We start from the raw sequence: 12,118 nt of genomic DNA, 5'->3' as shown, positions 1-12,118 counted from the left end.
TACTAGTACGTCAAAAATCCTGGGTCATAAGACGTACTATTTTTATTTTATTATCACACTGGCCGATTCCCACCAAGGCAGGATGGCCCGAAAAAGAAAAACTTTCACCATCATTCACTCCATCACTGTCTTGCCAGAAGGGTGCTTTACACTACAGTTTTTAAACTGCAACATTAACACCCCTCCTTCAGAGTGCAGGCACTGTACTTCCCATCTCCAGGACTCAAGTCCGGCCTGCCGGTTTCCCTGAAATCCTTCATAAATGTTACTTTGCTCACACTCCAACAGCACGTCAAGTATTAAAAACCATTTGTCTCCATTCACTCCTATCAAACACGCTCACGCATGCCTGCTGGAAGTCCAAGCCCCTCGCACACAAAACCTCCTTTACCCCCTCCCTCCAACCTTTCCTAGGCCGACCCCTACCCCGCCTTCCTTCCACTACAGACTGATACACTCTTGAAGTCACTCTGTTTCGCTCCACTCTCTCTACATGTCCGAACCACCTCAACAACCCTTCCTCAGCCCTCTGGACAACAGTTTTGGTAATCCCGCACCTCCTCCTAACTTCCAAACTACGAATTCTCTGCATTATATTCACACCACACATTGCCCTCAGACATGACATCGCCACTGCCTCCAGCCTTCTCCTCGCTGCAACATTCATCACCCATGCTTCACACCCATATAAGAGCGTTGGTAAAACTATACTCTCATACATTCCCCTCTTTGCCTCCAAGGACAAAGTTCTTTGTCTCCACAGACTCTTAAGTGCACCACTCACCCTTTTCCCCTCATCAATTCTATGATTCACCTCATCTTTCATAGACCCATCCGCTGACACGTCCACTCCCAAATTTCTGAATACATTCACCTCCTCCATACTCTCTCCCTCCAATCTGATATCCAATCTTTCATCACCTAATCTTTGTTATCCTCATAACCTTACTCTTTCCTGTATTCACTTTTAATTTTCTTCTTTTGCACGTACTAGTACGTCCGAAACCCCCAAAGGGTTAATAAACTTCAGAAACTCAAGACTTATCGCCAGAGAAGACAACACTCAATACCGAAGAATCCTGGAATCATTGCTTAACTCTATATCCAACAACTTCAACCAGAACAGCGGCTTCTATAACATAGCTGAACCACTTGCCAAGAAACTTCATCGCTATCCCACATAAGAACATAGGAATGGAGGAACACTGCAGAAGGTCTGCTCACAAACTTATCCTTCCAAGCTACCCAAGATTTTAGAATCTATAACCCCACTCGGTAGATCATCATATGCAGCATTCCCCACCTGACCACAGCATTCTGAACCTGACTATAAATACTCGCATACCTTCCACCCAGGTCGATCTGTTTGTGACTTGAAAAAGCTTACTGTGTGGGCAAAACATTGTCAATAAAGGATCACATTATACTGCATATGTGCAGTATAATGTGCAGTATACTGCATGTATTTCCATTGTGTCGGTATTTTATACCATTTATTTCCATAAAGTAAAATATACTCGTAAAAGTAAAATGCTATACAGTACACTCGATATTTACCTTAAATTATTTGTAGTCTTAACCCTTAAATGGTCCAAGCGTATATATACGTTTTTTCAACATCTGAAAGTATGTAAAAAAAATGTAGATCTTCTTTTTTGTTTTACATTTGAAAACGTGTAAAAAAACTTTTATCTACATTTTTTTTGGTTATATTTGAAAATATGTAAAAAAAAGTAGATCTACTTTTGTAGCACTACGAATTTGACCGTCGATCTGTTTGGACCGTTTAAGGGTTAATGAAGGGCAAAAGGTGAGTATTATTTACTCTAAGAAGTCAGGTGTGGTAGCCCTCCTGGCCACCCCACCCACACATACTATACTACGATGCTTAACCCTTTCAGGGTCAAGAGACCCTCTCCTAAACTTGTTCTCAGGGTTGAAAATTTTTCGGAAAAAAAAATTATTTTTTCTTATGAAAAGATAGAGAATCTCTCCCCGATCATAATGACACCAAAATTATGAAATTTGATGGAAAACTTATGGAATTATGCTCTCGCGAAGTTAGCGGTCTCGACGATGCTTACGCATCAGCGATTTCCCCCACTTTGAGCCCTATTTTCGGTCAATTCCAGTGTATTAATCGACAGAAATCATAAGTATTTCGCTAGAACTCCATTTTTTCTATCGAATGAGTGCAAGAAACCACCCATTTACTGATTTCAACTATCCAATAAAGTGGTCAGAAATTAGCAATTTTGCCAATTTCACACAAATTTCAAAAGATGCCAATTTCCAAATAGGGTCCAGAATAAACAAGACAGACATTCCTGGCACTAAAATAACATTTCCTCTGTTCATTGGTCATGTCCGCAGGCCCCTTTTACATTTCTTTTGCTTTCCACTTTGAATTTTTATTCTCACAAAAAAAAAAAAAATAGATTTACTGTTATGCAGACTACTGCATTAATGTAGAAATGGTATAAATAATATCAGCGCACTTGTGAAAGAATATTAGACTCACCAGTTGATGTGTATTGGATGCGTGGCATGATTTGTTTACATTTGAACTATGGCAAAAATTGAACATTTCTGCTGCTTTGAGCTCAATTTCAAGGTACTTTTCATTGTGAAACCAATCAAAATCATCTCGATTTCTGTAATATGTCTTCCATCCTATAAAATGAAACCAGGAAAACTAGAATACAACCATAAATACCATAGGAAAATACAGTGCAAAGTCGCTGTTTTAAACCAAAAACACGGTCAAAGTATTTGTTCTCATTATGCACTGTGTGCTGCAGGCAACTCAGGCCTGTCGCACCAATTTTGAAGGAATCAAAAATAAAACGATCTATATTTGGAGCCCACCGCATGTGAACGTATATCTGTGTGTGGACAGTTTAAGGGTTAAGAAAGCTTTTGATACAGTAGATCACAGCATCCTACTCCTCATGCTTGATCATTACGGTATAAGAGGCCACGCACATGCATTTTTCAAGTCATTCCTTACATCTGTCAGTGACACAACCTCCTCAACAAGACCCCTGGACACTGGTGTACCACAAAGTAGCATTCTTGGCCCCCTCTTTTTCCTTTTCTACATCAGTGATCTTCCAAGCGTATCACAACAACTTAAGTCTATTTTCTTTGCTAATGACATGACTTTTGTCATCTCCCACCCAAATCTAGCCTCGCTCAATGCTATTGTTAATGAAGAACTCGCAAAAATAGCAACCTGGTTGGTTGACCGTCAGTAAACTTACACATAATATAGACGAAACCTTTCACATTTTGTTTGGAGTAGAGCAAGTGAGGACCAATTAAACATTATGCTTAACAGCACTCTTATTGCTAAACTTAATGAGGGAAAATTACTGGGTCTACACCTTGATAGCAACCTGAAATTCATCACTCATATCCAACACAACAAAAAAAGTTTCTAAAACAGTTGGCATTCTCTCAGAGATATGTTACTATGTACCACAAACACCACTACTTACACTACTTACTCAATTGTAATAATGTATTATTATATATTATAGCAAAACTAATTCTTCTCTACCTAACTTATTAAAGCTACATAACTTGAACTAATAGAATATCCAATTTACTTGTATTCATTGTAACTCACGTAATGACCATATGTACAAATTACAGCAGTGTATTGCCCTATTAATCTTAAGTTAGTCTTCAATTTGCACGAAATGCTCTGCATATAAAGGGACTTTTGGCATGTTCATCCAGTTGTTACACTCCTCTGTACAAACTTGTATCATGCTAAAATAAAAATATTATACTATTCACTGATCTACTCATACCTCACCTATTCTATTTATGCTGGGGGATCCACAACGAAAAACCACCTAAAATCAATAATAACACAAAAAGCCGCAATACGAATGATCACACACTTCACTGCTAGACCCCATTCTTCCCACTCTTCAAAGACCTAAACCTACTCACTATACAAAACATTCACTCGTACTATTGTACAACCTACATTTACAGAACAATCAATTTCAATATAAATCCTGACCTGAAACACTTCCATGAGAGTTACAATAAGACTCATGGACACAACACTATCACATTCCCCCGTGTCCGGCTAATTTTTTTCAATAACTCATTGTATGTAAAAGTTCCCAAAATCTGGAACTCTGCCAGAAATCTCCAGAACCACTGGTTCAGCATTTTTAAAACTACAGTTAAAAAACACATTTTTCTCCTTAACCTATCCCAGCCCATCATAAATACTTATGTAAAAACTATACATGCATTTGCTCAATATCATGAACATAGGTAAAACTCTCTCATCAATATAATCAGTATATACTTACTCTCAATATCTGTATTCATCTCAGATGTTAATCTCTCCATTGTGTCCACTTAAGGATAATTATAAAAATTGTATATCTTCTCTACAAGACTTATTAACCTAATAGAATACTCAGTTCTCTTGTATTCATTGTAACTCATCTAATGGCCATATGTACTATTATTGCCTTATTAATCTTAATTTTGCCTGGATTGTTCTTTGGCATGTACACCCAATTATTATATACCTTTGTATAAACATGTATCATGTCAAAATAAAATATTATTATTATTATTATTATTATTATTATTATTATTATTATTATTATTGTCATATCTAGGCCAAATTTACTGCTCACAGCTTATGTGAGTGACCTGAGCTTATGGTGTCATACTATGGGACGACACTGGCCTCAAAGCTGTGATGTAACGGGGCTGACACTGAATTTAACCCCTTGACTGTCGCAACCCCCAATCCTGAGGTGTCTCCTGGTGCCGCAAAATTAAAAAAAAAAAATTCTTTTGAAATTATAGAGAATCTTTTCCCGATTGTAGTGACACCAAAAAAAAACGAAATTTGGTGGAAAACTGACGGAATTATGCTCTCGCGAAGTTAGCGACCTCGGCGATATTTACAGATCGGCAATTTCGCCCATTTTGAGCCCTATTTTCGGCTAATTCCATTGTTCCAGTCGACCAAACTCATAGCTATTTCTTTAGAACTCCATTTTTTTTATCGATTGAGTACAAGAAACTGCCCATTTACTGATTTCAACTACCCAATAATGTGGTCAGAAATTTGCAATTTGGCCAATTTCACGAAAATTAAAAAATATGACAATTTCAAAATAAGGTCCAGAATGAACAATGCTCTAAAATAACATTTTCTTTGTTCATCAGTCATGTCTCCAGGCCCCTCTGATATTACTCTTGCTTTCCATTTTGAATTTTTATTCAAACAAAAAATAGAAGACTTACTATTATGCAGACTACTGCAATACTGTAATAATTGTATAAATAACATCAACCCATTCATGACTGCATGTTAGAATGGCTAGTTGGACATTTATTGGACAATGACATCATTTGTTTGCTTTTGAACATTGGCAAAAATCAAACATTTCCCCTACTTTGAGCTCCATTTCCAGGTTCTTTTTATAGTAAAATCAATCAAAATCACCTCTATTTCTATAATATGTTTTCCATTCTATCAAATGTGACCAAGAAAACGAGAATATAACCATAAATACTATACGAAAATAGACCACAACATCAGCATTTTAATTTTTCTCATTATGCACTGCTTGCTCCAGGATTTTTTTTATATGGTGCACACAGACCCATTCTCTCACATGTGGGCCTACCAGCTTTCTCCTGCTTGATTTGAAGCCGCTAGAATTTTTTTTTTTTTATTATCACACTGGCCGATTCCCACCAAGGCAGGGTGGCCCGAAAAAAAAAAACTTTCACCATCATTCACTCCATCACTGTCTTGCCAGAAGGGTGCTTTACACTACAGTTTTTAAACTGCAACATAACACCCCTCCTTCAGAGTGCAGGTACTGTACTTCCCATCTCCAGGACTCAAGTCCGGCCTGCCAGTTTCCCTGAACCCCTTCATAAATGTTACTTTGCTCACACTCCAACAGCACGTCAAGTATTAAAAACCATTTGTCTCCATTCACTCCTATCAAACACGCTCACGCATGCCTGCTGTAAGTCCAAGCCCCTCGCACACAAAACCTCCTTTACCTCCTCCCTTCAACCTTTCCTAGGCCGACCCCTACTCTGCCTTCCTTCCACTACAGACTGATACACTCTTGAAGTCACTCTGTTTCGCTCCATTCTCTCTACATGTCCAAACCACCTCAACAACCCTTCCTCAGCCCTCTGGACAACAGTTTTGGTAATCCCGCACCTCCTCCTAACTTCCAAACTACGAATTTTCTGCATTATATTCACACCACACATTGCCCTCAGACATGACATCGCCACTGCCTCCAGCCTTCTCCTCGCTGCAACATTCATCACCCATGCTTCACACCCATATAAGAGCGTTGGTAAAACTATACTCTCATACATTCCCCTCTTTGCCTCCAAGGACAAAGTTCTTTGTCTCCACAGAGTCCTAAGTGCACCACTCACCCTTTTCCCCTCATCAATTCTGTGATTCACCTCATCTTTCATAGACCCATCCGCTGACACGTCCACTCCCAAATATCTGAACACATTCACCTCCTCCATACTCTCTCCCTCCAATCTGATATCCAATCTTTCATCACCTAATCTTTTTGTTATCCTCATAACCTTACTCTTTCCTGTATTCACTTTTAATTTTCTTCTTTTGCACACCCTACCAAATTCATCCACCAATCTCTGCAACTTCTCTTCAGAATCTCCCAAGAGCACAGTGTCATCAGCAAAGAGCAACTGTGACAACTCCCACTTTGTGTGATTCTTTATGTTTTAACTCCACGCCTCTTGCCAAGACCCTCGCATTTACTTCTCTTGAAACCCCATCTATAAATATATTAAACAACCACGGTGACATCACACATCCTTGTCTAAGGCCTACTTCTACTGGGAAATAATTTCCCTCTTTCCTACATACTCTAACTTGAGCCTCACTATCCTCGTAAAAACTCTTCACTGCTTTCAGTAACCTACCTCCTACACCATACACCTGCAACATCCGCCACATTGCCCCCCTATCCACCCTGTCATACTCCTTTTCCAAATCCATAAATGCCACAAAGACCTCTTTAGCCTTATCTAAATACTGTTCACTTATATGTTTCACTGTAAACACCTGGTCCACACACCCCCTACCTTTCCTAAAGCCTCCTTGTTCATCTGCTATCCTATTCTCCGTCTTACTTTTAATTCTTTCAGTAATAACTCTACCATACACTTTACCAGGTATACTCAACAGACTTATCCCCTTTTGTCCCCTTTGCCTTTATACACAGGGACTATGCATGCTCTCTGCCAATCCCTAGGTACCTTACCCTCTTCCATACATTTATTAAATAATTGCACCAACCACTCCAAAACTATATCCCCACCTGCTAGAATTTATGAGTATATATACATCAAACACGGTACCTCGTAAGATGTATATATATGGCCGCGACAGCCAAAGGGTTAATATCGGCTTTTATTTACTAACACATATTTAATAAATATTTACTAAATTATTTAACAAATATTCTGGAACTGTGTTTTATTTATATGAATACAACTACATTTTTAAATTCAGTAATAATACTTTTTTGTATTAAATATTATATTTATGAAATATAACATTTGAATAGCTACCGATCAGGATTTTTCATGTCCAACATGTACTTAAAATTAACTGGTAATCGTGTACATAAATTTAACTGGTAAATATTTTCTTATATGAATGTTGCCAATTTTGACTAAAGAAAAAATCCCACCTGGTTTGGTATTTTAGTGGGCATTTTCAAGTGGGATTCTTAAAAGCCCAGGTTAAGAAAAAGTGGCTTACCTAGTCCTGTGCCAACCCTGATACACATGTAGAGGTGTGTAGAGGGTCGACAGGCCCTCTCAGAGACTTGCTCTCAGGGTTGCCCAAATTTAAAAAAAAAAAAAATCCAATGAAAAGAAAGAGAATATTTTCCCGATCATAATGACACCAAAAGTATGAAATTTGATGGAAAACTTACGGAATTATGCTCTCTCGAAGTTAGCGGTCTCGATGATGTTTACGCATTGGCGATTTTGCCCACTTTGAGCCCTGTTTTCGGCCAATTCCACTGTACTTGCGACAAACATCATAACTATTTCGCTAGAACTCCATTTTTTCTATCGAATGAGTACAAGAAACCACCAATTTACCGATTTCAACTATCCAATACAGTGGTCAGAATTTCGCAATTTTGCCAATTTCACACAAATTTCAAAAGATGCCAATTTCCGAATAGGGTCCAGAATAAACAAGAAAGATATTCATGGCACTAAAATAACATTTTCTCTGTTCATTAGTCACGTCCCCAGGCCCCTCTTACATTTCTTTTGCTTTCCACTTTGAATTTTTATTCTCACAAAAAAATAGAAGATTTACTGTTATGCAGACTACTGCATTAGTGTTGAAATGGTATAAATAATATCAGCACATTTATGAAAGAATATTAGACTCACCAGTTGAGGTGTATTGGACGCATAGCATGATTTGTTTACTTTTGAACTTTGGTAAAAATCGAACATTTCTGCTATTTTGAGCTTAATTTCAGGGTACTTTTCTTTGTAAAACCAGTCAAAATCATCTCAATTTCTGTAGTATGTCTTCCATTCTATCAAATGAGACCAGGAAAACTAGAATACAACAATAAATACCATACGAAAATACAGTGCAAAATCGCTGTTTTAATCCAAAAATTCGGTCAAAGTTTTTTTTTTCTCATTACGCACTGTGTGCTGCAGGATTTTTTTTATACCGCGCACACTGACCACATAGACCCATTCTTTCATATGTAGGCCTACCAGCTTTCTCTCACTAGATTTGAGGGCACTAGAATTTAGGCGTACTAGTACGTCAAAAACCCTGGTGCGTAAGCCGTACTAGTACGGCCGAAACTCTGAAAGGGTTAAGATGTTGAAATGCTGTTCTGAGGTTTGCTAGGCACCCATGTGCTGCAACAGTTATTTGGTTGATGTGCGCTTCAGGAGATGTGCCTGGTGTTATACTCACCCCAAGATCTTTTTCCTTGAGTGAGGTTTGTAGTCTCTGGCCCCCTGGACTGTACTCTGTCTGTGGTCTTCTTTGCTCTCCCCCAATGTTCATGACTTTGCACTTAGTGGGGTTGAACTCCAGGAGCCAATTGCTGGACCAGGTCTGTGGCCTGTCCAGATCCCTTTGTAGTTCTGCCTGGTCTTCGATCGAATGAATTCTTCTCGTCAACTTCACGTCATCTGCAAACAGGGACACTTCGGAGTCTATTCCTTCCGTCATGTCGTTCACATATACGAGAAACAGCACTGGTCCTAGGACTGACCCCTGTGGGACCCCGCTGGTCACAGGTGCCCACTCCGACACCTCGCCACGTACCATGACTTGCTGCTGTCTTCCTGACAAGTATTCCCTGATCCATTGTAGTGCCTTCTCTGTTATCCCTGCTTGGTCCTCCAGTTTTTGCACAAATCTCTTGTGTTGTGTGGAACTGTGTCAAACACCTTCTTGCAGTCCAAGAAAATGCAATCCACCCACCCTCTCTTGTCTTACTGCTGTCACCATGCCATAGAACTCCAGTAGGTTTGTGACACAGGATTTCCCATCCCTGAAACCATGTTGGCTGCTGTTGATGAGATAATTCCTTTCTAGGTGTTCTACCACTCTTCTCCTGATAATCTTCTCCATGACTTTGCATACTATACATGTCAGTGACACTGGTCTGCAATTTAGTGCTTCATGTCTGTCTTTTTTTTTAAAGATTGGGACTACATTTGCTGTCTTCCATGCCTCAGGCAATCTCCATTTTGATAGATGTATTGAATATTATTGTTAGGGGGGCACACAGCGCCTCTGCTCCCTCTCCTAGGACCCATGGAGAGATGTTATCCGGCCCCATTGCCTTTGAGGTATCTCGCTCACTCAGAAGCCTCTTCACTTCTTCCCCGGTTGTGTGTACTGTGTCCAGCACTTGGTTGTGTGCCGCACCTCTCCGTCCTTCTGGAGCCCCTTCTGTCTCCTCTGTGAACACTTCTTTGAATCTCTTGTTGAGTTCCTCATATACTTCACGGTCATTTCTTGTTGTCTCTCCTCCTCCTTTCCTTAGCCTGATTACCTGGTCCTTGACTGTTGTTTTCCTCCTGATGTGGCTGTATAACAGCTTTGGGTCCAATTTGGCTTTTGCTGCTGTGTCGTTTTCATATTGTCATTGGGCCTCCCTTCTTATCTGTGCATATTCATTTCTGGCTCTACGACTGCTCTCCTTATTCTCCTGGGTCCTTTGCCTTCTATATTTCTTCCATTCCCTAGCACACTTGGTTTTTGCCTCCCTGCACCTTTGGGTGAACCATGGGCTCATCCTGGCTTTTTCATTAATCCTGTTACCCTTGGGTACAAACCTCTCCACAGCCTCCTTGCACTTTGTTGCTACATATTCCATCATCTCATTAACTGGCTTCTCTGCCAGTTCTCTGTCCCACTGAACCGTTCAGGAAGTTCCTCATTCCTGTGTAGTCCCCTTTCTTGTAGTTTGGCTTCATTCGTCCTTGCCTTCCTGTGTGTGTGTGTGTGTGTGTGTGTGTGTGTGTGTGTGTGTACACAAAATGGTGTGTAGGTGCACGTGTGCACACCCAAATGTGTATATAAGTACGTTTTCAAATATACACTGTCCTATAAAGATTTGTGTTGGTGTATACATTCTTGACTACATGGAGATGTGTATAATTAATCCTCTTGATTGTGATTGCAGGGTGTGTGAAGTAGAGTACAAGTATGGATCAGCAGAGTACGAGTGAGGACGAGAAGGTACCGGCATGGCCGGACGAGCCCTTGACGGACCCTCTGGCTGATCCTCTGGGGCTCGATGATGGCCCCCAGGAGCAACCGGAGCCAGATTGCTCTTCTCGCACCCACGGTGAGGACGGCCACTCCTCCAACCACCCATCGGACAATGCGTTGGACAGAGTGGACCGGGTGTCACCGCATGCCAATGTGGAGGCTGCACCGCAGGAGATGATCACAGTTGACGATGTTAGGTTCAGTGAAAATTCGTGTGACTCTGAGAAAGTGGATGAGGATCAGTCAGTGAAGGACGGATGTAGTAGGGATGGACATGGTGAACAGCTCATGGAAAATGAGTGTGTCGATTTTTGCGAGAGTGATATTGGTGCAGATAGTGCAAGAACTCCCCCGCCCGATTCTCACAGAGACGACAGTGAAGGTAGAAACGAGGACGGCAGTCGGCCGGGCAGTAAAGCCGAGAGTAGCTGTGAAAACAATGACGTTAGTAGTCCGCTGCGGGCGGAAGAAAACAGTGCAGACAGTAATTATGATGGTGGAGGTGGTGGGGAGAACAGTGACAGTGGAAAGTGTAAAAGTGAGAAGGTAGCAGAGAGCCACGATGGCAGTCAGGACGGTGGTATGGACTCTGACAGAGAACGTTTAGGTGGCAGTGATGCTGGCGATGATGACACTGATAATAAAACTAGAAGGTTAAGAGCAAAACGACGACACATTAGTGGAAGCTCTGATGTCATTGCTCCACCACCCAAAATCAAGCGCAAGTGTCGTAAAAATATATCAGACGATGATGAGGAGTGGGACAGAGACAGGGAGAGGAGGAGGAGAGACGATTCTAAATCCTCCGATGATGAAGGCGATGACTCCGATTCCGACGAGGATTCGAGACGGCGCAAAATCCGGCGGCGCAGTGGAGCCGTCACTGGACTGAGTGCCAAGCCAAAAGTGAAAAACCTCCGACGCAACATCCGAGACATCATCAGCGACGACAAGCTGGAGGATGACACACTGACGGCACAGAAGGAAGAACAGCTGCGTCTTCAACGATTGCAAGAGAAGAGAGTCGCTCTCAGAGAATACTTGGAGCAACAGCAGGTTAGTTCAGGTCAATGATACTTTTTTACTTGTTTTTTATCCCTTCATTAAACAAAATTGTGCTGCACATCTGTTTTATATCAGTAAGTTGATAGTAACCATCCAGGGAGGTACAACCATCGTGGGAGGTACAACCATCCTGGGAGGCACAACCATCCTGGGAGGTACAACCATCCTGGGAGGTACAACCATCCTGGGAGGTACAACCATCCTGGGAGG

General features: G+C 40.9%; 1 protein-coding gene across 1 annotated transcript in view; it reads left to right on the top strand.

The window, feature by feature from the left end:
* LOC128684245 (clumping factor B) overlaps positions 1-11,917 on the top strand; it is a 110,345-nt gene extending 98,428 nt beyond the window's left edge. The window contains exon 3 of the mRNA XM_053770421.2: positions 10,755-11,917. Within this exon, the coding sequence (XP_053626396.2) occupies positions 10,778-11,917 (1,140 nt within the window). The 5' untranslated portion in view covers positions 10,755-10,777. The remainder of the gene's footprint in view (positions 1-10,754) is intronic.
* The last annotated feature ends 201 nt before the right edge of the window (positions 11,918-12,118 follow it).

Source organism: Cherax quadricarinatus, chromosome 4 (assembly GCF_038502225.1).
Source record: "Cherax quadricarinatus isolate ZL_2023a chromosome 4, ASM3850222v1, whole genome shotgun sequence".
NCBI lineage: Eukaryota > Metazoa > Arthropoda > Malacostraca > Decapoda > Parastacidae > Cherax > Cherax quadricarinatus.
This window is presented reverse-complemented; position numbering and strand designations above follow the sequence as displayed.